We start from the raw sequence: 22479 nt of genomic DNA on the forward strand, positions 1-22479 counted from the left end.
CTCCCGGAGTGTGCTCAAGTTCATATTCATTGCATCGGTGATGCTGTCTAGCCAGCTCATCCTCTGCCGTTCCCTTCTCCTTTTGCCTTCAATCTTTCCCAGCATCAGGGTCTTTTCCAGGGAGTTTTCTCTTCACATTAGGTGGCCAAAATATTTCAGCTTCCGTATCGGTCCTTCCAATGAGCAGTCAGGGTTGATTTCCTTTAGGATGGACTGATTGGACCTCCTTGCAGTCCAGGGGAGTCGTAAGAGTCTTCTCCAGCACCACAGTTCGAAAGCATCAATTCTTCGGTGCTCAGCCTTCCTTATAGTCCAGCTCTCACAGCCATACATAGCTACTGGGAAAACCATAGCTTTGATTAGACGGACCTTTGTTGGCAAGGTGATGTCTCTGCTTCTTACTGCTGTCTAGGTTGGCCATAGCTTTCCTCCCAAGGAGCAAGCGTCTTTTATGGCTGCAGTCACCATCTGCGGTGATCTTGGAGCCCAAGAAAATAAAATCTGTCACTGCTTCCATTTCTTCCCCTTCTATATGCCAGGAAGTGATGGGGCCAGATGCCATGATCTTCGTTTTTTTAATGTTGAGTTTCAAACCAGCTTTTGCACTCTCCACTTTCACCCTCAACAAGAGGCTCTTGAGATCCTCTTCGCTTTCTGCCGTTAGAGTGGTATCGTCTGCGTATCAGAGGTTGTTGATAATACTCCCAGCAATCTTAATTCCGACCTGTGATCCATCCAACCCGGCGTTTCTCATGATGTACTCTGGATATAAATTAAATAAGCAGGGCGACAATATACAGTCTTGTCGTACTCCTTTCCCAATTTTGAACCAATCGGTTGTTCCTTGTGTGGTTCTTACTGTTGCTTCTTGACCCTCGTACAGGTTTCTCAGGAGACAGGTAAGGTGGTCTGGTACTCCCATCTCTTTCAGAATTTGCCACAGTTTGTTGTGATCCACACAATCAAAGGCTTTAACATAGTCAATGAAGCAGAAATAGACGTTTTTCGGGAATTCTCTTGCTTTCTCCATGATCCAGCGAATGTTGGCGATTTGATCTCTAGTTCCTCTGCCTCTTCAAAACCCAGCTTGTACTTCCGGTAGTTCTTGGTTCACATACTGCTGAAGCCTAGCTTGTAGGATTTTGAGCATAACCTTGCTGTCATGTGAAATGAGCGCAATTGTACGGTAGTTTGAACACTCTTTGGCATTGCCCTTCTTTGGAATTGGAATGTAAACTGACCTTTTCCAGTCTTGTGGCCACTGTTGAGTGTTCCAAATTTGTTGACATATTGAGTGCAGCACTTTAACAGCATCATCTTTTAGGATTTTAAATAGCTCAGATGGAATACTGTCATCTCTGCTAGCTTTGTTAGTAATGCTTCCTAAGGCCCACTTGACTTCACTCTCGAGGATGTCCGGCTCAAGTTCAGTGACCGCACTATCATGGCTATCAGGGACATTAAGGTCTTTCCTGTATAGTTCTTCTGTGCCTTCTTTCCACCTCTTCTTAATCTCATCTGCTTCTGTTAGGTCCCTGCCTTCTTTGTCCTTTATCATGCCCATCTTTGCACAAAACGTTCCCTTGAGATCTCCGATTTTCTTGAAAAGATCTCTAATCTTTCCCATTCTATTGTTTTCTTCGATTTCTTTGCATTGTTCATTTAAGAAGGCCTTCTTGTCTCTCCTTGCTATTCTCTGGAAATCTGCATTCAGTTGGGTATATCTTCCCCTTTCTCCCTTGCTTTTCCCTTCTTTCCTCAGCTACTTGTAAAGCTCCATCTGACAGCCACTTTGCTTTCTTGCATTTCTTGTTCTTTGGGATGGATTGAGTCGCTGCCTCCTGAACAATGTGACGGACCTCCGTCCAGAGTTCCTCAGGCACTCTGTGTATCAGGTCTGATCCCTGAAATCTATTCCTCACCTCCACTGTATATTCATAAGGGATATGTTTTAGGTCATACCTGAATGGTTTAGTGGTTTTCCCTACGTTCCTCAGTTTAAGCCGAAATTTTGCAAGAAGCAGCTCATGATCTGAGCCACAGTCAGCTCCAGGTCTTGTTTATATTGACTGTATAGAGCTTCTCCATCTCTGGCTGCAAAGTACATAATCAATCTAATTTCGATGTGGACCATCTGGTGATGTCCATGTGTAGAGTCGCCTTTTGTGCTGTTGGAAAAGAATATTTGCTATGATCAGCGTGTTCTCTTGGCAAAACTCTATTAGCCTTTGTCCTGCTTCATTTTGTACACCAAGGCCATGCTTGCCTGTTATCCCGGTGATTTCTTGACTTCCTACTTTAGCATTCCAATCCCCTATGATGAAGAGGACATCTTTTTTTGGTGTTAGTTCTAGAAGGTGTTGTAGGTCTTCATAGAACCGATCAACCTCATCTTCTTCGGCCTCAGTTGCTGGGGCACAGACTTGAATTAATGTGATGTTGAATGGTTTGCCTTGGATTCATTCTGACATCATTCTATCGTTTTTGAGATTGTACCTTAGTACTGCTTTCCCCACCCTTTTATCGACTATGAGTGCTACTCCATTTCTTCGAAGGGATTCTTGCCCACAGTAGTAGATATAATGGTCACCTGAATTAAATTCGCCCATGCTTGTCCATTTTAGTTCACTGATTCCCAAGATGTCGATGTTCAATCTTGCCATCTCATGTTTGACCACCTCCAGCTTACCTTGATTTATTGATCTGACATTCCATGTTCCTAAACAATATTGTTCTTACAGCATCGGACTTTCTTTTCACCACCAGACACATGCACAGCTGAGTGTCCTTTCAGCTTTGGCCCATCTGCTTCGCTCTTTCTGGCGCTACTTGGTAATTCCCTCTGCTCTTCCCCAGTAGTGTATTGGACACCTTCCGACCTGAGGGGCTCATCTTCCGGCGTCATCTCTTTTAGCCTTGTGATACGTTCCGTGGGGTTTTCTTGGCAAGAATACTGGAGTGGGTTGCCATTTCCTTCTCCAGTGGACCACATTTTGTCAGAACTCTCCGCCATGACCTGTCCGTCTTGGGTGGCCCTGCACGGCATAGCTTATGGCTTCACTGAGTTACGCAAGCTCCTTCGCCACAACAAGGCAGTGATCCGTGAAGGGGACTAGCACACTTACTATTGGTCAAAAGACCTGAAAATATTGCTCCATCTTAAAAAAAGAATAAGAGTAACATTGGCTTCTAAAAATAAGATGTCAGAAAATGGCCTTTATATTGATGAATTTGTATCTTTGAACTTTGACTGGAATGGAAACATGTATTTCTGATAATAAAGGCAATCTTTGGCAGTAGTGCATTAATGAATCTCTGGCTGGGTCTTACAGGAAGTCCACTGTGCAAGTTTAGATTTAGTTTAGATTTAGATTATAGTTGAATAATTTAATAACTTCAAATTGTACAAGCAGTGATTTGAGCAAGTTCAAAAATGTTTTGGTGCACCTTGATGCAAATTCTGGTAATTTCGTAGTTACACGCAGCACTGATGCATGCTACAAAGATTTGCAATTTACTTCTAAGAATGTTCTCATACTTGTCATAAAGCGTAATTTTTTAGTATAATTTCATAGGCCTAGATTTTTTTAATAACCAATATTCTTTTTTTTTTTCATTTTCTAATGCTTGCCCTCTCCCAGCAACTACCCTTTCACCAACAAGCCATTTCTCTTGCTCCTGATTCCTTGTGCTTAGAGCAGGCAGTTATATATTGTACCTTCCTGAGTCCCTAGTAATATCAGGGTCCTGTCTGTTTCTCCTCCCTCACCTGTTGTTGCTGGTAATACTGAACATCAATAGGAGGGATTACATAGATCAACTGTTTTCTGCACAAGGAATGTTTGTCTCCTTTTCTGTTATATTACTATGGTACCATACAATATTCTATATGTAGGACTATATACAGTAGTACTATACTATATTCTATTGCAGTAGTACTATATTATAACTGTTTTATTTGTTTTATTATTGTCACAATTTTTTCATTTTTTCAAAAAAATATATTTATGATTGTTAGCCAGCTTGAACTTCATTTTCTTTGGTGGAAAGCCTGGGTACAAATTAAATCAATCAATAAATATACTATTGCTGCCAAATATAATGGAAAAGTGTGAATACAGTTCCTGAGTGATGTTCTGGGACTATACCTGTGCTCTCACAAGCTTACTGTTAATTGCTCCTGGTCATGTAGAAGCAGTTAGTTCTTTTATTTTCCATGTTTATGCACAATGGCTAGATGCAGTAAACTCTTATGACTGGTCTACTCATGCAGCATTCATTCATTACATTTATACCTCACCTTTCTTCTGTTTTGGAACTCAAGGTGGCTACATGTAGTTCCCAGGTAGTCTTCCCTCCAAGCACTGACCAGACCCAGACTTGCTTAGCTTCAGCAAGGTGGCTGCCTCATGTGCCTTCAGACTATGACATAGGACCTAGCAGAATGAGGTGGTAGAATCCTGACATAGTAGAGTGGATTGGACTACTTCAGAATGTGGGCGGGAGATGTCATTTTTAATGTTCACCATGTAAATACTCTTTACAAATAAGCAAAGTAGCTAGCTAACTAGCTAACACATTGGGGGAGCCATACTCTATCCCAGCTCACTCCTTGCTGTGTTGTTTTTAACTTGCATGGAGATTTCCCACATGGTACAATCCATTTTACCACTGTAGGACTCTAATTTTACCATTAGCACCTGTGGAAGAAATTACTTTGATTTTTAAAGATCGGTCATCTAACTTCGCCAGCTTCATCAAGGGTTACACCCCCCTGCCCCAAATCTTACTAGAAACAACCTGTTGTCTTGGATGTTTATGAATTAAAGCATGTTACTCAGAAGCAGACAGCCTCCACCTTGTTCCATTTCTTATGTTAATTCAGTTGGCATGTTTCAGAAGTACTCGACCTTCCTGTGATTCTCTTTACTATATTGCATATTTCAGGTTCTGTTATTATTGTTATGCAATCAGTGTGCATGGCATGATAAAGCTACAACACAAGTATAAATTAGACTAAATAATATGGTACTTTACAGAGTAGAAGAGCCTCGTGTGGCACAGAGTGGTAGGCGGCAGTACTCCAACCGAAACTCTCCCCACGACCTGAGTTCAATCCCAGCAGAAGCCGGGTCTCGGGTAGCTGGCTCAGGTCGACTCAGCCTTCCATCCTTCCGAGGTCGGTAAAATGAGTACCCAGCTTGCTGGGGGAAAGGTAGCCACGACTGGGGAAGGCAGTGGCAAACCACCCCGCTATAGTCTGCCACGGAAACGCCAGCGTAAGCGGCATCCCTCTAGGGGTCAGTAATGACCTGGTGCTTGCACAGGGGGAACCTTTCCTTTCCTTACAGAGTAGAAGAGGACAGGTCTCTGCCCTGAGGAGCTTACAATTTTTTAAAGTTATTTAATAAAAAGAATTGCTAATGGGACATTCTAATTGCCTTGAAAAGTTAGATGGTGGCAGCTTTTTATGTTTTTATACATTTGGGGTGTGTGTGCGTGTGTGTCTGTATCCCTGCATTGATCCCAGTCTGTCACATTGCCTGATTCTGTTTTATGTCTTGGCAAGGCCTCATGCGTCGGAAGAGCATAATATGGTTGTAGTCATTCTCTAAGACCATAATTTGGAGCTTAAAAACAAAAGCAATAATTCTTATTACATCCATGTCCTAGTGGAATTATATTTTTGCAAGCTAACCAGCTGCAACTAAAGCACACAAAATGAGTAATTCCCGTCAGATATAGTCTCTGGTAACTATGTGTCATTCATAAGAAAAAACCCCCAATAAAGCACACACAGGCTGCTTAGAAATGCAATTTTTTTTTCACACCTGTACTATCTAAAGAAGTTGTTCTGTGTTTAAGTAGACTTTTCTTAGCTACTGTCAGGGTGGACACTGAGCCCATAGAACCTCAGAGCAGTTCTGATTCTGAGGAGGAACAGCCATCCGTGGGAGAGGAGCACGCTCATCCCTCCCAGGCCCTGCAGCTGGCAGAGATTCCTCCTACTGGCATTCCAGACATAGATAGCAGTCCTGGGAGTGAAAGAGTGCGGGAGGAGGACTGGCTGGATGCTCGACGCAGATGCAGAGAGCAACGAGCTATGGAGGGCGTGGAAAGGAGGCATAGCGCCCGTTTGGCGCGCAAGTAACGGTCGCGTCCAGAGGACCCAAGGGAAAAGGGCAGGGACTCCCCCTAGCCCATAAGTTCAGGGTCTGCAAGTGATTCTCGTTCAAACGGGGACCAACTGTTTTCAACCTGGGGCATAGATTACTCTGCAGTTCATAGCTTAGTCGCTGGTGATAGAGTTATTAAGTTGTAAAAGGAATAAAGCCTTGAAAAGAATCCTTTGTCTGTGTCTGGAGTTGGCTACTGGAGGAGACTGAAAGAGGCCGGCTACGGCTTCCTGACAGCTACTTGAGAATTACTACCAAATTGCCAACGTTCAGTGACTATGTATGATGGGGTTAACTTAGATTGTATCCTAAATATGTTGTCTGGAGGTTTGATTCGCTGTTACATCGAAGTAATATTTACAGTATATTATAAATAAAAGTACAAATTTTAAGTCCTGATTTAAAAAAAAAACTCTCTTCAAATAAGTTTATTTTTGGAGCTTATTGAAATGTTTTTCTTACTTTTTTTGTAGCCACCTATTGCATTAATTTTTCATCCTTGTAATACTACCGTTACAGAAATTGAAACATGATGGAAATGAATTCCATATAAAGGATAAAAATCTTAGCAGTTTAGGAGGAGCTGTATAAGGACTGTTTTATGTTTTTGGACTGATATTCTTGATGTTGTGTTTCTGTTTGCATATAACCAGTATATATTACTTTTAATGCAGGAAAGCTGTTTGGTGACTTTCTGAGCTGGAATCTAGAAGACACGCTCTCCCAGTTTCCATTGAGACCAGGAAATATTGCTACATTTACTGTGTACATTAAAGTAAAGCTTGACTTTTCCTGTCAGGAAAACCTCCTGCAAGACCTTAATGATGGTGAGTTTTTGGTATGGATCCTCTCTTAGTATGAAGTGCTATGGCTTTATTTTGACAATCATTCTTGTCTTGCTCAATAAATGATATTTCAGAGTTGAAGGGTAAAGCACCTCTATCAGGCAACCCATAAGAGAAAAGTATTAACCTGACTGTAATGGAGCCGACAGCTAATGCAGCTGAGCCTACATGTGTCTTGAAAATCACTCCAGCGTTGTGTCTGGATAGAGACAAAGCTCACCAAGCTTCTCATGGGTGGGTAGTCTGGAATATTTTGTTGCCACTTGTATCATGTGCAGGCTTGTAGTTGTGTGTGTGGGGGGGTCGCACTGGGTCTTCAACCCAGTACTATTTTTGTAGACGGGTCCCAGCCGGCTCCCCTCCATTTTCCCAGCGTTGAGCCATGGAGGGAGGGAGTGACTGCATGTGCCAGCCCATTGGCCCTGCTTTTGTTCTTCCGCCTTGGCTGGGGCCTCCTGAGAGGGAGAGGGAGGTGGGGGCATGAGGTGGGGAGGTGGAGGCAGCCTTGCTGCCGACCCGGCTGTGTTCAGCTGAGCTTGTCTTGCGACACTGGGCACAGGCAGCTGCAGCTGTGCGAGCATGCTGAGCATGGCTTCCCTGCCCAAGTGAAGATCATGGCCTCCAGAGCCAGCTTCTAAGGGAAGCAGGAGAGTTTTGGGGGTAGTGGCTGCAGCCTAGTCGAGGAGAACCTGCTTGGTGGAGGAGGAGGAGAAGAAGGTGAGGTGAAAGTGAGCTAGGAAGTGGGGAGGAGGCTGAATTTCTCAGATTGGTGGGCGAGATCACTTTTGGGAGGAGGACGGTGTGTATCTGTGTGTGGAGCATGTGGTATAGCCCTTTTGTACTGGCAGTGCAGCACTGCCTCAAATAATAATAATAAAAACTCCCTTCAGTGTAGTGCTATTGGGCAGAATGAAGTGGTAGACGGAGAGGAGGTGCTAGATTTTTTTTTGCTTGGCTTCTAAGCTGAATACATAACTATTCAGAAGTAAGGCCAATGAGTCAGTGGGACTTAATGCCAGGTAAGCGTGTATACGATTGTAGCTTAAATGGCATTGTTTGCTAGTTCCTTTAAAATGCAGAATTTTATGCTGTTTATTTTTTAAATGCTGTTTATTTTTTGCAGTGTTTTAATAGTTTTTAATGTATGTTTTATGTTCTGTTTTAATTAATATTTTGTTTTTAATCTGTATTTTATTATCAGTTCTATTGAGCACCAGTTTTTGGCAAAAAGGTGGAATATAAATCAAATAATAAATAAACAATGGGGAGGAAATATCCAGGTGTTTTCCGCCTTAGCAATCTGTGAACAGGTCAATTGAAAGGGTTTTTTTCTGTCTAAATCTCTGATCCAGCCTCTAGTCCTTCTATTTAAGGTACGATCCAATGCATGCTTAGACAGAAAAAAGTCCAACTGTCTCTGTGGTGTGACCTCAGTGTCGGGTCCCCAGAGGCCTTCACATGGAAGTTCAACATCACTATCATGGCCAATAGCTGCTGATGAAACCATTGTACACGAATCAAAGCTGCCGGTGAGAGTGGCCATCACCATGTCTTTGTGTCAGGGAATTCTGTATGTTAATTGTGCAAAGCTGTTTTCTTTTGCAAATCACTTGCACTCATTGTATAGTAAGAATATGTTGTATGGAGGAGAGGGTGAGATTTTGTTTTCCTGTTAGCTATCCTTAGTGCAAGCAGAGCTATTGGGAGGCAAGATAGTACCCCTGTTCATCAGAGGCAGGGTACCTCTGATTGCCACCAGATCCTGCGGTCCAGCAGGAGGGGATGGCTTTCTCCGTGTTGCCCTGTTGGTGAGCTTCCCAGAGGCATGTGGTTGGCACTGCTGGAGACACGGTTCTGCATTATTACTTTACACATACCAAGGCTGAGAAGTAAGATGAAGGCTGCAATCCTACCCACAGTTACATGGGAGTAAACCCATTGAACTAAATGGGACTTCTGAGTAAACATGCATAGCACTGATTTGCATTGAGCAAAGATAATTGGGAGAAATAATGGCTTAGAGATAAGTGAGTGAAAGCTCATTTTTATTGTACAATTCTACAAGGTTGTACAATCTTAGAAGGGGGCATGGCTGTGAGGGGTTTGGCTGTGAAGGCACCCTGCACTTCTGTATTTGCCACTACACTACTGATCATGTCGTTTTATCCCAGTAGGTAGAGAGACCTGATTAAAACAAACAGGAGTAGAACTGTCATAAGGTCTGTACAAAATTTTCTTAGGTAATAGAGGGGATTTCCAGCCTCATGATTCATACTACTGAAGTGCATGTACATATGAACATAAGAAGAGTTATGCTGGATGAGACCAAGACCTATCTAGCCCAGTGCATTGGAGTGAATGATAGGCACACTTGCAGGCATAAGTGTTTTGAACAATACAAGGGAAAGTGGATAATCTCAAAGAGACAATATTATTTTAAAAAAACAGCAGAGCAAAATGTAAAAACGTTGATTTAAATGACTTAAGTAATTATTTAAATCACCAAGGGGAAAAGTCTGATTTAATTCAAATTTTCTGTTGATACTATTTTATGTATTACCAAAATAGTGGTGCAAATCTTACTAACAGTAGAGCACTCCTAAACTCCTTAGGCAGCCATCAGAGACAAGTTAGGATGGGGGGTCCCGTCCCTGTCCCCCAGTTAAACTCATGGTAAATCTATTGCCAGTGGTTTCCTTCCAGTGATAGGCCCAGAAATGAGACAGGTCAGAGGTGGCCTTGGACGTGCTGGGTCCAAAGCACCTTAGTCTGCTGTGAAGGCCCCAGGATTGGACTCCTCCTCTACACCAGCCTGGTGCTGGCGTAACTATTCTCCCCTATTAGAACCAATGGGGGATTTAAAGAAAACCATGGCAAAAGCATAGTCTACTTTCCTACCCTACACCTCCTGCCCTTGCTGGTGCAGGCCAGCAGGTCTTTGGAAGCAGTGAAGGATCTGCCACTGTGCTTTCGTTCACACCATTTTAGGATTACACACGTTAATTTATAACTAGAGTATTATTTACATGGTGTTACTCTTTCAAGCAGCATTGCATCCTCTTTGTCACACCCTATACGTTTTGTATGGTATGTCTTTAAAATACTATATAGGGTCCTTCTTCTCACCAGCTGCAATGAGAGTTAAGTATGCAAATATTGGAATGTGTGGACTGAAAGACATTTTTTTAGTGTTGCTCCTTGCCACCTCAGTCTGGTTTGGCCTAGCCCCACTATCAACAAAAACGAAATAGCAAACAAAAATGAAATGCCCATGACTGATACATTGAAGCAAGGTCTGATAGTTATTTAGCAAACTAGAATAATTTATTTTTATGAGGTGTAAATTGAATTCCCATGTTTGGTAGGTAGAGTATTATTCATATTTTGGAAAAGATCACATTTGTTCTTTGTTTACATAGAAAATCCTCCTTTAACTGAATGTAACTGGTAATGGAATTGATTCAGTTTAAAGATCAACTATAGGGCTGACATGCTTATATTCTGATTATTTAACACCAATCAATTTATTCTGTAAAAGAAAGTATGTTTGATTCAAATTAAAAACATTTTTATTCATCTTGCATAAAATACACATGCACACATATTCTATTAGCTGAACCTCTTTTAGCATAGTGTGGTAAACTATAGGAGACCAAGGTTTGGTGTTATGTCTTAATTATTTCAATGTCTGGCAAGTAGCATTCCAAACAGATAACACTTTTCTGTATCTGTCGCACATAAAATTCAGTTAAAGACTCAGTTTTCACATATGAAGCCTGTCTTGCTGTATCAAATCATTTTGAAGCAATTTGAAAATACTTTAATTACATTTAAGTTTGGATGAAGTTGAGTAATTGTAAAGAAAATTGAATAACTCAGGAGTGTGCGTGTGTGTGTTTATCTAGCTTACAACAAAGAGTTCAAGTATTTGATTTATAGACTGCCCTATCCTAAGAACTTTTGGAGTATAACCAAAAGTTAAAATAATAAAAACCCTTTAGTAATAATTAAAGCAACCTGACCTCCTGCTAGCTCTTAAAGCAATAATACTTGAGAACCAGTGCACAATCAGGTTTGGCGAGTTTAATTTGTAACTTGCGTAGTTAGTTGTTGCTTTTGTTATTCAATTTAAAATACGGCTTTGGGCACAAACATCATGGCTGTGCTATAGCATAGAGTACCAAGCTAAATATTAGCTTAATGATACATGAGAAGTTAACTTTTAACAGAGCTGATGTGTTGTTTAAGAATAGATTTACTTGCATTCTCCTTTCCTGATAACATAGTTTTTCTTGGTGGAAAGTTGTTGGTAAATGTACCCGCCCCCCAGCCAGACACGCACAGTGCTTCTAAACTTTATGAGTTCAAGCCAGGCCATCACAGGTACAACTCCCATGTGAGTAAGATAATAGATGCACAGTGGAAGATAATAGACTTCTGCTCCCCCCCCCCCAGCCTCTTGATTGGCATCTGTGCATGCACCACAAGAGGCCATTAGAGTGGTTGGGAGGCCTGTGTGTGCGTCCTGTATCCACTGCTTGATCAACAAAGAGCTTGGTTTTGTGCCTCTGCAGCCATACCTACAGCGATGCTGGACAGAGCTTCCCTCTTGGCACTGCACCTATGGTAAATTAGAGAAGCAGTGTTTATTTAATTTTTCCATTGAACTTCAAAACCACACCGAATCTAGGAATTGCCCTCAATGCACAAGAATTGTACTTGTGTTTGGAATGTATCGTTGAAGGAAAAGCTATACACCATAGCTATAACTTTATTTCTTATGGTAGATGAATGTGATATCCTGTGTTAGTTTTGAGAGGTTGATTTAGTTTGGGTCTGGAAGGCTTTGGAAATGCAACAAATAGGAAGTTGATATTATGTTTCCAAAATATGTTTTAAGAAGTTACTCTTATTCAACAGCAGACCCATTCGTCTCAGTAAGAGCAGTAAACACAGAAAAAAGCAACAACCTCATTTTTTGACATTTCCTAGAGTATAATTGAAAAGTGATATTGTACGGTATCTTATAAATATAACAATTTTAATAATCCAAGAGAAGTACTGTGTACATAATTTATTTAGAAGTTACAGTAATGAGTTCTATTGGTGTCCCACAATTTAATTCAGGCAAAGATAATGTTAAATTTGATAAAGGCCTAATGATAAAAGTCTAATGATTTCATATTTTAATTAACTCTTGTAGTATGAAATTGATAATATTGTTTGTTTTCTAATTCATATTATCAATTATTTAATGTTAAGCACGTATGTTAAAGACTTTGCTTCAGAGGGTGTTAGCTGAAAAACATCTTGCTTCTGCTGTTGTTGACCAAGCTAGTAAGTGGTTGCGGTGAAGGTGAACTGGTGCCTTCATCAGAATGTCAGGGGATGATGCAGGTTGACATAGGGACATAATTTAGAGTGCCAAAAAAATTAAATTGCTTATATCTAGAACTTTGCTTGTGTTAGTCATAGCAAGTGATAGCTTGTCCCTGTATAATTGAAGAGGGAGATCGAGCTTTACTGCTGGGAAATAACCACGTGTAGGGGTGGATCGTTTTTCTCAGTATTTCCCGCCAGAGATGAGGGAGTATATACCAGGAGGCATGGCTCAGTGGTCGAGCACATGGTTTGCATGTAGGAGGTCCTTGGTTTAATCCTTGGCGCTGGGAACACTGTAGAGCCAGTGTAGTGTAGTGGTGAGAGTGACGGACTGGGAGCCGGGAGATCTGGGTTCTAGTCCCCACTGGGCCATGGAAGCTCACTGGGTGACTTTGGGCCAGTCACAGACTCTCAGCCCAACCTACCTCACAGGGTTGTTGTTGTGAGGATACAACGGTGAGGAGGAGGATAATGTAAGCCGCCTTGAGTTCCTTGCGAGAGGGAGAAAGGCGGGGTGTAAATGCAATAAATAAATAAATAAACACTGCCTGAAACCCTGGAGAGCTGCTGCCAGTCAGTGCTGACGATACTGCGCAGGGTGGACCAGTGGTCTGACTCAGGATGAGGCACCTGCCAGTGTTCCCGTGTACATCGTCTCCTCTCAAAGTACACAGCCTCTGGCAATTAAAAAAAATTAATTGGAAAGGGCTGTAGACTTGCAAGAACAGCCATTCCTACAGCCAAACAAGCATGGTAGCCTTTCCTTCTGGGGCACAAATGGCTGCTTTCCAGCACCTGCAGCTAGCAGTTCAAATGCTGTGAAAGGGCAAACTGTCCCAGGCTGACCTGGATATGAACGGATTTTTTTAAATAACAAACAAAACAGAAACTATTTAGTCCATTTCCCAATCCAAGAGGCTTCAAAGATGAAGGATTTCCCCGCAAGCCCCTTAGCCCCCAGTATACCCTCCCTGCCCTTCCATTTACTTAACTGCAGCAGTCTATTTACTTTATTATTTATTTAATTAAATATTTCATGTATTTATAGTTGCCTTTCTGGGCCAAGCCCACTCAAGGTGGCAACTCTATGGGGGAAACCACCGATCTCTAGTGAGCAGTCAGTTGCCAGCCTTGAGTAAGGTTTATTGCCTAGCATATGGTGCGCACAGGTTCATGACAAAGATCTGGAAGCCAGTTTGTTTATTTTAATTGGTTTAAAGCCAAAGTTAATAATGGAGAAAACCTATGGGAAAGAAAGGAAAGCTTTGTTATGAGAATCCAGAGATCCATGTGCTGCCTTTGAAAAGGAGAGACTAGTTATGCTATACATACGTTTTGTCCTTAGGAGACATGAATTACTGCATTTCTCAAAGCTGTTATATAGGCTACATGATTTTGATTTTTTCCCACTTTGGTTTAACTACCAATCTCACTGGAGATGATAGCATTTGAAGAAAGTTGCAGTAATTCAGTTAATTCCAAAGAAACTGTAATTTGTAGCAGTTTCTAATAGCCCTTTTAATGATATTGCAGTAAATATGGTAACGCTAAAATGGTATAGCAGAGCTGGATTTCAAATGGCAATTCCTCAGTAATATATAAACTTGGATGACAAATGGAAGATTATATGTGAATAATTTTAATGGCTTCTTGATGTGGCATAATTATGTGATACTTTATGTTAACTGAGCATACTAATAAAACCTGTGATCATAGTCTACAATGGAGTATTCTGAGAAATGTTGAAACTGTTTTATTGAAGACTGTTCACACTGGAAATATATATCCATTGAGTTAAGATTGAATGTTGCATGCCTCGGTCAGATTGACTTCTAGCATTTATATTACTTTAAAAATCATCCCCCACCCCCCATATCCTTTTTTTCTGTATTGTTTTAGAAACATAGGCTTAGATTCCATATCATTCCAAACTGGGAGCAAGTCTTGGGTTTGTATGCTTCCTCCTATGTTTGCAGACTCAGATTCTCTAGCTTCCAGACAAGCAAAGTATTATTTGTGCTTGCCTTCCAAATTAAAGTTGCAAGCCATGGTTTGTTTCTGGTTTGCAATTCTTAGAGCACTTCTGCATGTTGGTTATTGGGGCAGAGCACTTCCAATGAATATTTGATCCCCATAGGCTACACACTTCTCAGCCATCACTTGACATGGATTATCATTCTCCCCTTCCCCATGTAATACTCATCTTCATGTGAGATTCTGGAAAGTGCCTCAGAACTTGTAAGTGGGGGAAAATAATTTTGGCTTTCCCTTCCATTTTATAGATGGAATTAGTGTGAGTGGTCTTCCACTTTCCAGTCCTTTTCGACAAGTGATAAAACCACGAGTAGAGAATAAGCCTATAAATCCACCAGAAACCTCCAAAGTTGGTGACTTCAGTCATGTAAAGGTAAGTGAGCAGCATCACAGTAATTGATTTTGTAATCTATGCCGAATGTTCTGTGCTGGGAGGTGTGTGTCTGTGTGCATATATTGGAAGCTGCCAGAGCTGTAAGATCAAGAAAATCCTTGCATTTGTATGGCTGTCTTCTTGAGAGGAACTGATTACAGGGTAAATACTTTTTGCCTTCTTAAAAAACGGGTATGATGAAAAAGGACCATGTAATAGCTGAATATAACACAGTTATCAAGCTGAAAATACCTATATGTATTAGTAAGGGATACTTTACACCCATTTTGCAACAGTGACAAAAGCACTTGTATGATGGATCAGCACAAGAACTCAGAATGTGTGCACACCCACATGAATTTGTGTAACTGATAATGGGCAAAGAGCTTGGGAGTTAGATTTACACAGTTGGAATGAGAACACAAGGTCAAGTATGTAGGACTGGTAACAGAATTCTGGCTTAAGGAGTAGACATGAGGAAGATCAGGATTTAGGGTCAGTACACAAATTTAAGACTCAGGCCTTCTTCAGATAGTATTTTGGAGAGGCATCTTAACTCACGGAGGGAGTAATCCTATTTGGCTCCAAGGTCGGTTCCCAGAGAACTAACCTCCCCCCCCCCCCCCGCACTGCCTTGTAGGCAGCATGGAACAGCTCTGAGCTCAGAAGAGGAGTGTGGAGCGGCCAAAATGGGGTGTTCTGGGGGGCACTCCAGGGCAGGGAAAGTGGGAATGCTGGTACGACACATCCTATGTGTTGTCCGGCAGCCTCCTCCCCTGGGCAGGGGAACGATCCCCTCCGTGCTTCTCCTGCCCTGCACTGGATAGGTGGTCGCCTCTGAATTTGGAGGCAGCTGCCTATCCCCATAGGTTTGCGCCTGAAGGGTGTAATCCTATGCATGTTCAGACAGAAGAAGGTCCTACAACTCCCTCCATGGGTGGCTGCAGAATGCTGGGAATTGTAGGACTGTTTCTGTCTAAACATGCATAGGACTGTGCCCTAAGTGTCTTTGGCTGTCAGATACCCTCCCTCTGACCCCTACACTATTGATGTAATTTGTTATGATACCACACTTATTTAAATGTGAGATCTCCTTGGCTCCATAATCCTTCCCCCTTTCAGTCTGTCAATTCTAAAGCATAGAAGGGTTTGCTAATAATTTAATGAACAATTGAAGATGTACATTTTTGTGAAAAAAATCACACCCTTTTGAGTTGAAATATTTTTAATTGACGCATTAAGTATCTTAGTGTTTTACAATTGCTAATAATTCTCAGTAATATGTAAATATCAAGGCTTTATCTTTTTTGGTTTCAAAAAAGCTTCTGGTAAAAACAAGTTGGAAATTTTTGTCTAACAACCAATCAACCCTATTTTTGCCATGCATCCCCATTTACATGGACATGCAACTCACATGTATGCATGTGTAATAAGCATGGAGACCTTTCACCAGAGATAAGGTATGTAGACAGTGGATTTATGCACTGTTCTCTTACAAATGGGGAATAGCTACATCTAGATGGGGAAATTAGCTCAAACACTCATTGAAGTCCAGAAGCATACACTTTATTTTTTACAGATTTTTGTTCTCAGAACACACACACACATGCACATTTATTACAGAAGAGAAAAATGGCTTGATTAGTATACCCACCCCCTAGCACATTTGCCAGTATACCAGATATATTAAACGTAATTGGAAAAGATAGAGAAAGATGATTGGGTAAGTTAGCATTTGCCAAATAATCAGGGGAAGGTGGTGCTGTGGAAATAGCACAACATAAGAAGAGCCCTGCTGTATCAGACTCAAGGCCTATCTAGTCCAGCCTTCTGTCACAGATGCTCACGGGAAGCCCACAAGCAGGACATGGGTGCAGCAGCGCCCTCCTGCTCATGTTCCCCAGTAATTGGCATAGAGGCATATTGTGCCTGGAACTGGAGGTAATATATAGTAATCATGACTAATAGCCGTTGATGGCCTTATCCTCTATGAGCAGGGGACTGAAAAGCTATACGACCAAGGCAGCTCACCTGTTGATGAAAATGGTAGGCTGCAGTGTCAGAAATGGATAGATTTAGGAGAAAAGGTAAAGAAATAGAGTAGGAGCAGCTATAATTACCTGACTTCAGGGGAAAGGGAATCCAGAAGATTTAACTTCTTGATTCATTCCCCCAAATTAGAAAAATGCTGTTGGGATGGACTGCTGTCGGGTTTCCAAGCTTTAGTTTCCAATTCAAAAATGGAATGAAATTCACCTCACATTGTTCTGGCCTTGTTGACAATGGGCTGCACCACGTTGTCCATAGACATCTAAAAGAAAGGTGCTTGGATGAGCAATGATGGGGAGACTGCATGTGCAGAAGGGGAGGGGAGGAGAGATCTGGGGGTGGTGGTAACAGAGGGGGAAGAAGGAAAGAAAGGCTGTGAGGGTCCAGTGGGGTTTGGCAGGCACCCTTATGGGTGTTGGAGGCTGCCAGGGCACCCATGGGTGCTGCGTTGCTGTTCCTTGACATAACACTTGTGCAGCTGTCCTTAGTTAAGTCAGTATGTGGAGAATTTGTTGCACACATAGGAGCAACACCAGAGTTTTTACAGGTACAAGGAGCTTCTGGATTGAGCTGAGCATGTTGTGGTTGCTATCAGGCTATAAAGCTCTTGTAAACCCAAGAGATTCATAGTTTTTACACTAGTACTGATAATTCATTTACTTTAATTCTGCTGCAGCAGCTTACTGTTCATTAATGCAGAAAGCAAAACACAACTTTCTAAGTACAGTTGAAATGTTCTCGCTCCTCCAGAATAGCACATTTACAGGCCAGGCAATGGAGTGTTCCTTTTCTCCCCCCGCCCCCTCATATTTTCTCTTTTCCCAGTCACTTCACTGTTATTTTCTCTGCCTTTATTCTTTACTGCTTCTTCACAAATGCTTCCATCTGCTTAAGCAAGCCCACTTGGCTTTGAGAACAATGTTCTTAAAAAACGAATGTCTGTTATGGCTGGGATGGTTCAGTTCTTCTTAAAAATCCATAATTCATTTGATATATTTTGATGATGGGATTCCCAAATACATGAATAAATGGAATTGTCTGTTTTTAAAGCTTTAAATTAGCAATGACATGCAGTGCTCTCCTTGAAGTCAGAATTAAGTTGCATCAAATTTCTCATTTGTTACATTGACTTTCATACATTTTCCAGAACTCATCCCTTTTGTAATCTGTGTTTTTGAAGATAAAAATGTAGTGGTGGTACCACTTTCCAAATTAATTGGGAGAATTTCCAGTTGCAGATTATGTGTAAATGTGGCTATAATACAGGCTTTTTGGGGAAAACTAAGAAATCTAGTTTGCTATTTTGGAAGAAATACAAAGCTTTTCTTTTCAACCAGCTAATTGGAGACAGCTAATTGTGGGAAAGGGATGAAGACAGCTAATTGGAAGAAAGGAAATTTTAGTCATTTATCACTGTGGATATTTGCAAAGAGTAGGTCAAGTGCAGGGATTCTCAGCAGAAGAAATTTGGGATGTAGAAGGTGACAGCTGCAATGGATTCTAAACTGATTTTTGAAAGGCCATGCTGGAACGTACTAATTTAATTCCATTGCTGAAAATAGACAATAATTACAACAGTTTGCATATTTACTGTTTAAAGGAATAGCATGGATAAATAATATAATGCTTGCCATTTTAAAAGGAAAATAACTTTGGCTAAATTTAAGAGTAAGAAACTGCTAGAAAATGTATGATTTCCCACTATTATCCACATAAGAGTCTGCACATATTATATACAAGGGTAGCACCATGTAACAGGCTTTTCTTTTCCCCTCTTCCCACATTCCCATGTTCATGTGACTATGGAGAACACTGTTAAAATTGATACATGCTTTGTGACTTATACCCCCGCCCCTTCAAGAGAGATTACAATTATATAATTCAATCTAGTTTCAGGCCTGTTTATTTATTAAAATACTTCTATACCACTTAAAATCCCTAAGCAGTTAACATTAAAATACAATATAACAGCCCAGATAAAATAATAATTAAACATTAAAAAGATTTAAAAAACATTACAGTACTATAACAATATCTAGGTAGGAACAGAGTCCCTCACAGGTCAGAGAAAGCCTGTGTGAATAGGTGTGTTTTCAAGAACCACTTAAAACTTGTCACTGTTTATGGGTCAAAGCTAGCTTTGGTCACCTTGGTGGGTATTGTATGCTTGTAACTTGACAAGGGAATGTGCCCCTGTTGATTCTTCTGAAGCTCTCCATGACTTTTGATATCATCAACCATAATATCCTTCTGCTCTGCCTGGCTGATATGGGACTTGGAGGCACCATTTTATGGTTGTTCCAATGCTTCGTAGAGGAGTGGTTCAAGAAGGTAGCATTTCTTCAGCACCTTGGCCATTGGACTATGATGTCCCTGAAGGTTCCATCTTATCCCCCATGGTACATGAAACAGATGGATGCTGTTGTCCTGGGTTTAGCAGTTTGGTTTTGCCAGTATGCTGATGATGCCAAACTCCTTCTCTCCTTTCCATCTAAATCCAAGGAAGCTGTTCAGGTTCTGAGTCAGTGACTTGGTTCGCACCACACAAAAACAGTAGGTTGTGAGCCATGTTTGTGTCAGTGTGGCTTATTGTGTCATGCAAACCTGGCATGATGGCTTGAGCATGGTTTGTTAACCATGCACAAGCCACCCTGAGAATCCATGGCTTGTTGTTGGGTTGTTCAGGGTGGCTTTTTTTCAGGGTGGCTTGCTGTCATGTGTGAACCTGGTGGAGTGGCTTATGCATGGCTTAACCACCTAGCAAGAGCAGCGAAAAACCTGGTTGCTCCTCATGATCTTGCTAGTGTCTCCTCTCTTGCCATTCGTGCCTGCTTTGATATATTGATAAGAAGTAACACCTGCCAATTTACTCCTTCACTTCATCGCTTCCCTGACAGTGACACCTTTTTTCTTTCCACCTTCAGGGAGATTTGTGCAAATTTAACTTTACTTTTTTTCACTTTCAGGGAGATTTGCTCAAATGCGCTAAAGCACAGTAGTTACTGCAAATAAGCGCAGTAGTTACTGTGAATTTCCGCAAATCTCCCCAAAGGTGAAAAATAGTAACGTTAAATATGCACAGATCTCTCTAAAGGTGAAAAATAATTCTGCAAAAAATGTCTACTCCACTAGTGAGCGCAATGAGTAACATGAAGGATAACCCTCAGTCCTTGTTCTACCTCACAAGAATGGCATGATCGAGCTGTCCATTAGCAACACTGGTACTTCTGAAATGAGGGTTAGATCTGAGTGCACTATGTAAAATCAACTCATAGAATCATAGAGTTGAAAGGGGCCATCTAGACCATCAAGTCCTGTTCAGTGCAGGAATCCAGTTTAAATAATCTCTGAAATGTCCCAAAATAATTGCAAAAAGAATTAGAGAAATACAGTTAACCACAAGTATTTCCTTTGGTATGTGACAGTGAAATTCTCTCATTTTTGCTAGTTAGGGTTAGGTGAGCCAAAAATAAAACGTATTGTGGATTCAAATTCCCCTCATGGCAGTGGAGCCTGGTGGCTCCAATATCAGAGGGATGGTGAATCTGCTCCAGGTTTCAGTCAGAACTCTAAAGGAACTAAAGCATCTTGCATAGCTGCTTTAGAGTTCTGACTGGTTCTAACTGAAACCTGGAGCGGATTCACCGCCCCACTGACATCGGAGCCACCAGCCTACACTGCCTCATGGTGAGGAAGCAGTGATAAATGAAATTGGAAGAGGAATATGTTTAGCAAACATAGTTATAGCCAAAGCTATTTTGATGGTCAGAATGAAGACCACTTTGTGTATTTGAGAAGCTAGTTATTATTTCTGAACTAGAGAAAACCTGAAACGAGGATGTATGCTCACCCATGAGTAACATTGAGAAAAATTGGATTGGGCCCCGGGGCCTCATAGCTGTGGCAAAAATACAGGAAGAGATGTTTGGCAGATGCCCCTTTGTTATTGAAAAGGAAAGCTGTGGAGCCATCTAAAGTCTGAGGAAGGAGCTGTTCACCAGTCCCTCCAGTGATGTGATGCATCCTGAAGGAAATCCAGAGCATCCCAGACAGTGCTGACTGCCTTGCTCTTTTCTTCATGTGGGAAAGGACATGGAGCAGCAGTGATCCCTCCTTCCAAGGAGGAAAAGTTTCCGTCCTAAGACCAGGATGGGGGTGCATGTTTGAGTAAAACTGCCCTGTCTTACAGCCTGAATGTGGGGATCTTGTGCAGCTCCGAAAGGCTGAAATGAGCTCTCCCCCACCCCCTTACAAGCATACAATATCCCAAGGCTAGCCCTAATGAAAATGGAGCAGTTGATTTTAAAGTGGGGAAAGGGAACAGCCTTATCCCCCACCCCCCTTGCCAAGTGTGCCCTTGTCTGAAGAGCAACCTAATGTGGTGGGGAGCAAGTGGGAAGATGCTACAGCTGTTCTGAATCCAAGGGCTCTTGAGCTACCCAAGGATGAGAGAGTAGGAGAGTTATTACTGCTCCCTCCACCCACCTCACCCAGCATTGCATTTTCATCATGTAAATAATTCTGTCTTGTAAGATAATTATTTTTGACTCTTAGCATTTAAAATTCCAGCCAGTGCTGCTTGTTCCCTAGCCTGTTTGGTAGTTATATTGTTGTACTGCTATTTGTAGGGTAGACACAGAGAAGGGAGGTCAGAGAATGTCACATTGCCTGTCTCTCGTGTGCCACAGATGTTCATTTTGAACTACATGAAGGGAAAAATTGAAATTCACCCGGTGCATGTGACAGAGTGCTTCTGAGGCCAAGTGTTCAAATGCAGCATTGTCAAGTTATTTTTAGAGTACTGCTATCCCTACAGTGCTGTTTAAAGATTCACTTGAGGCTGCTAATAGGTGTATTTATATCCATTCTGTCAACTGCCACAGCATGAAAACGTTTACAGATGATAATTCTATTCTTGGAGACTGCACCATGGTTACCATTACCCTGACTGCTTAAATACATGCTGTACATCCATATACATTTCTCAAATACTTAGTTACATATTAATGTGCACTCTTTGCATTGGCAGTAGTATGCTGAAACCTTGAGATCAGGGATGAAAGTAGCAGTCCATCAACCAATTAAGACTGTCGCTCTTCAACCAGTTTTGCACAAAAATGTATCCAAACTGCTTTAGGTAAAAGTAGGATGCTTTAAATTATTTGTGGCCAGCGCTGTACATTTTTATCCAAGACAGGATTTTTCTGTTTAAGAAGCCTTTTTACTATTGTATATCAGAAGGCAGAAAGTGAGCTGGGGGAGGCAGTCACCATAAGCACTGCACCACAGAAACACCGTGTATCTCTTTGATGGTTGCCCTTGATGGGAACTACTGCATATTTAGCTCCAAAGAGAGTGAGAGAGAGCCATTAGTTCAGCACTAGTGTGACTGCCTGTTCTAGCTTTAAACAGCTGGGACAGAGACCTAGGCTAACACTCGGATGGAGGGCAGTTATGAACAGGTAAGCAGCTTGGCAAAGGAAGGGTCAGTTTGCCATTCACCTGCTCCCTGCTGAAAACATTTGCAACTTGCTTCTGTAAGTTCTTATTGTTGACATTTAATCTTTGGGAGAACTGAGTAATTTGTCAATGTACCGAGTTGCTTCTTGAGACTTTGTCC

The 22479-nt window shown here is 41.5% G+C and overlaps 1 protein-coding gene across 7 annotated transcripts in view; it reads left to right on the forward strand.

Moving 5' to 3' along the window:
* The window catches only part of TRAPPC9 (trafficking protein particle complex subunit 9), a 579153-nt gene that overhangs the window by 85788 nt on the left and 470886 nt on the right, over positions 1-22479 (forward strand). For all 7 annotated transcript variants that reach the window (XM_084848692.1, XM_084848698.1, XM_084848699.1 and 4 more), the window contains exons 16-17: positions 6851-7003; positions 14686-14810. In XM_084848692.1, the coding sequence (XP_084704818.1) occupies positions 6851-7003; positions 14686-14810 (278 nt within the window). The remainder of the gene's footprint in view (positions 1-6850; positions 7004-14685; positions 14811-22479) is intronic.

Source organism: Heloderma suspectum, chromosome 4 (genome assembly GCF_057233095.1).
Source record: "Heloderma suspectum isolate Gila_16-S chromosome 4, 16-S_ref, whole genome shotgun sequence".
Classification (NCBI taxonomy): domain Eukaryota; kingdom Metazoa; phylum Chordata; class Lepidosauria; order Squamata; family Helodermatidae; genus Heloderma; species Heloderma suspectum.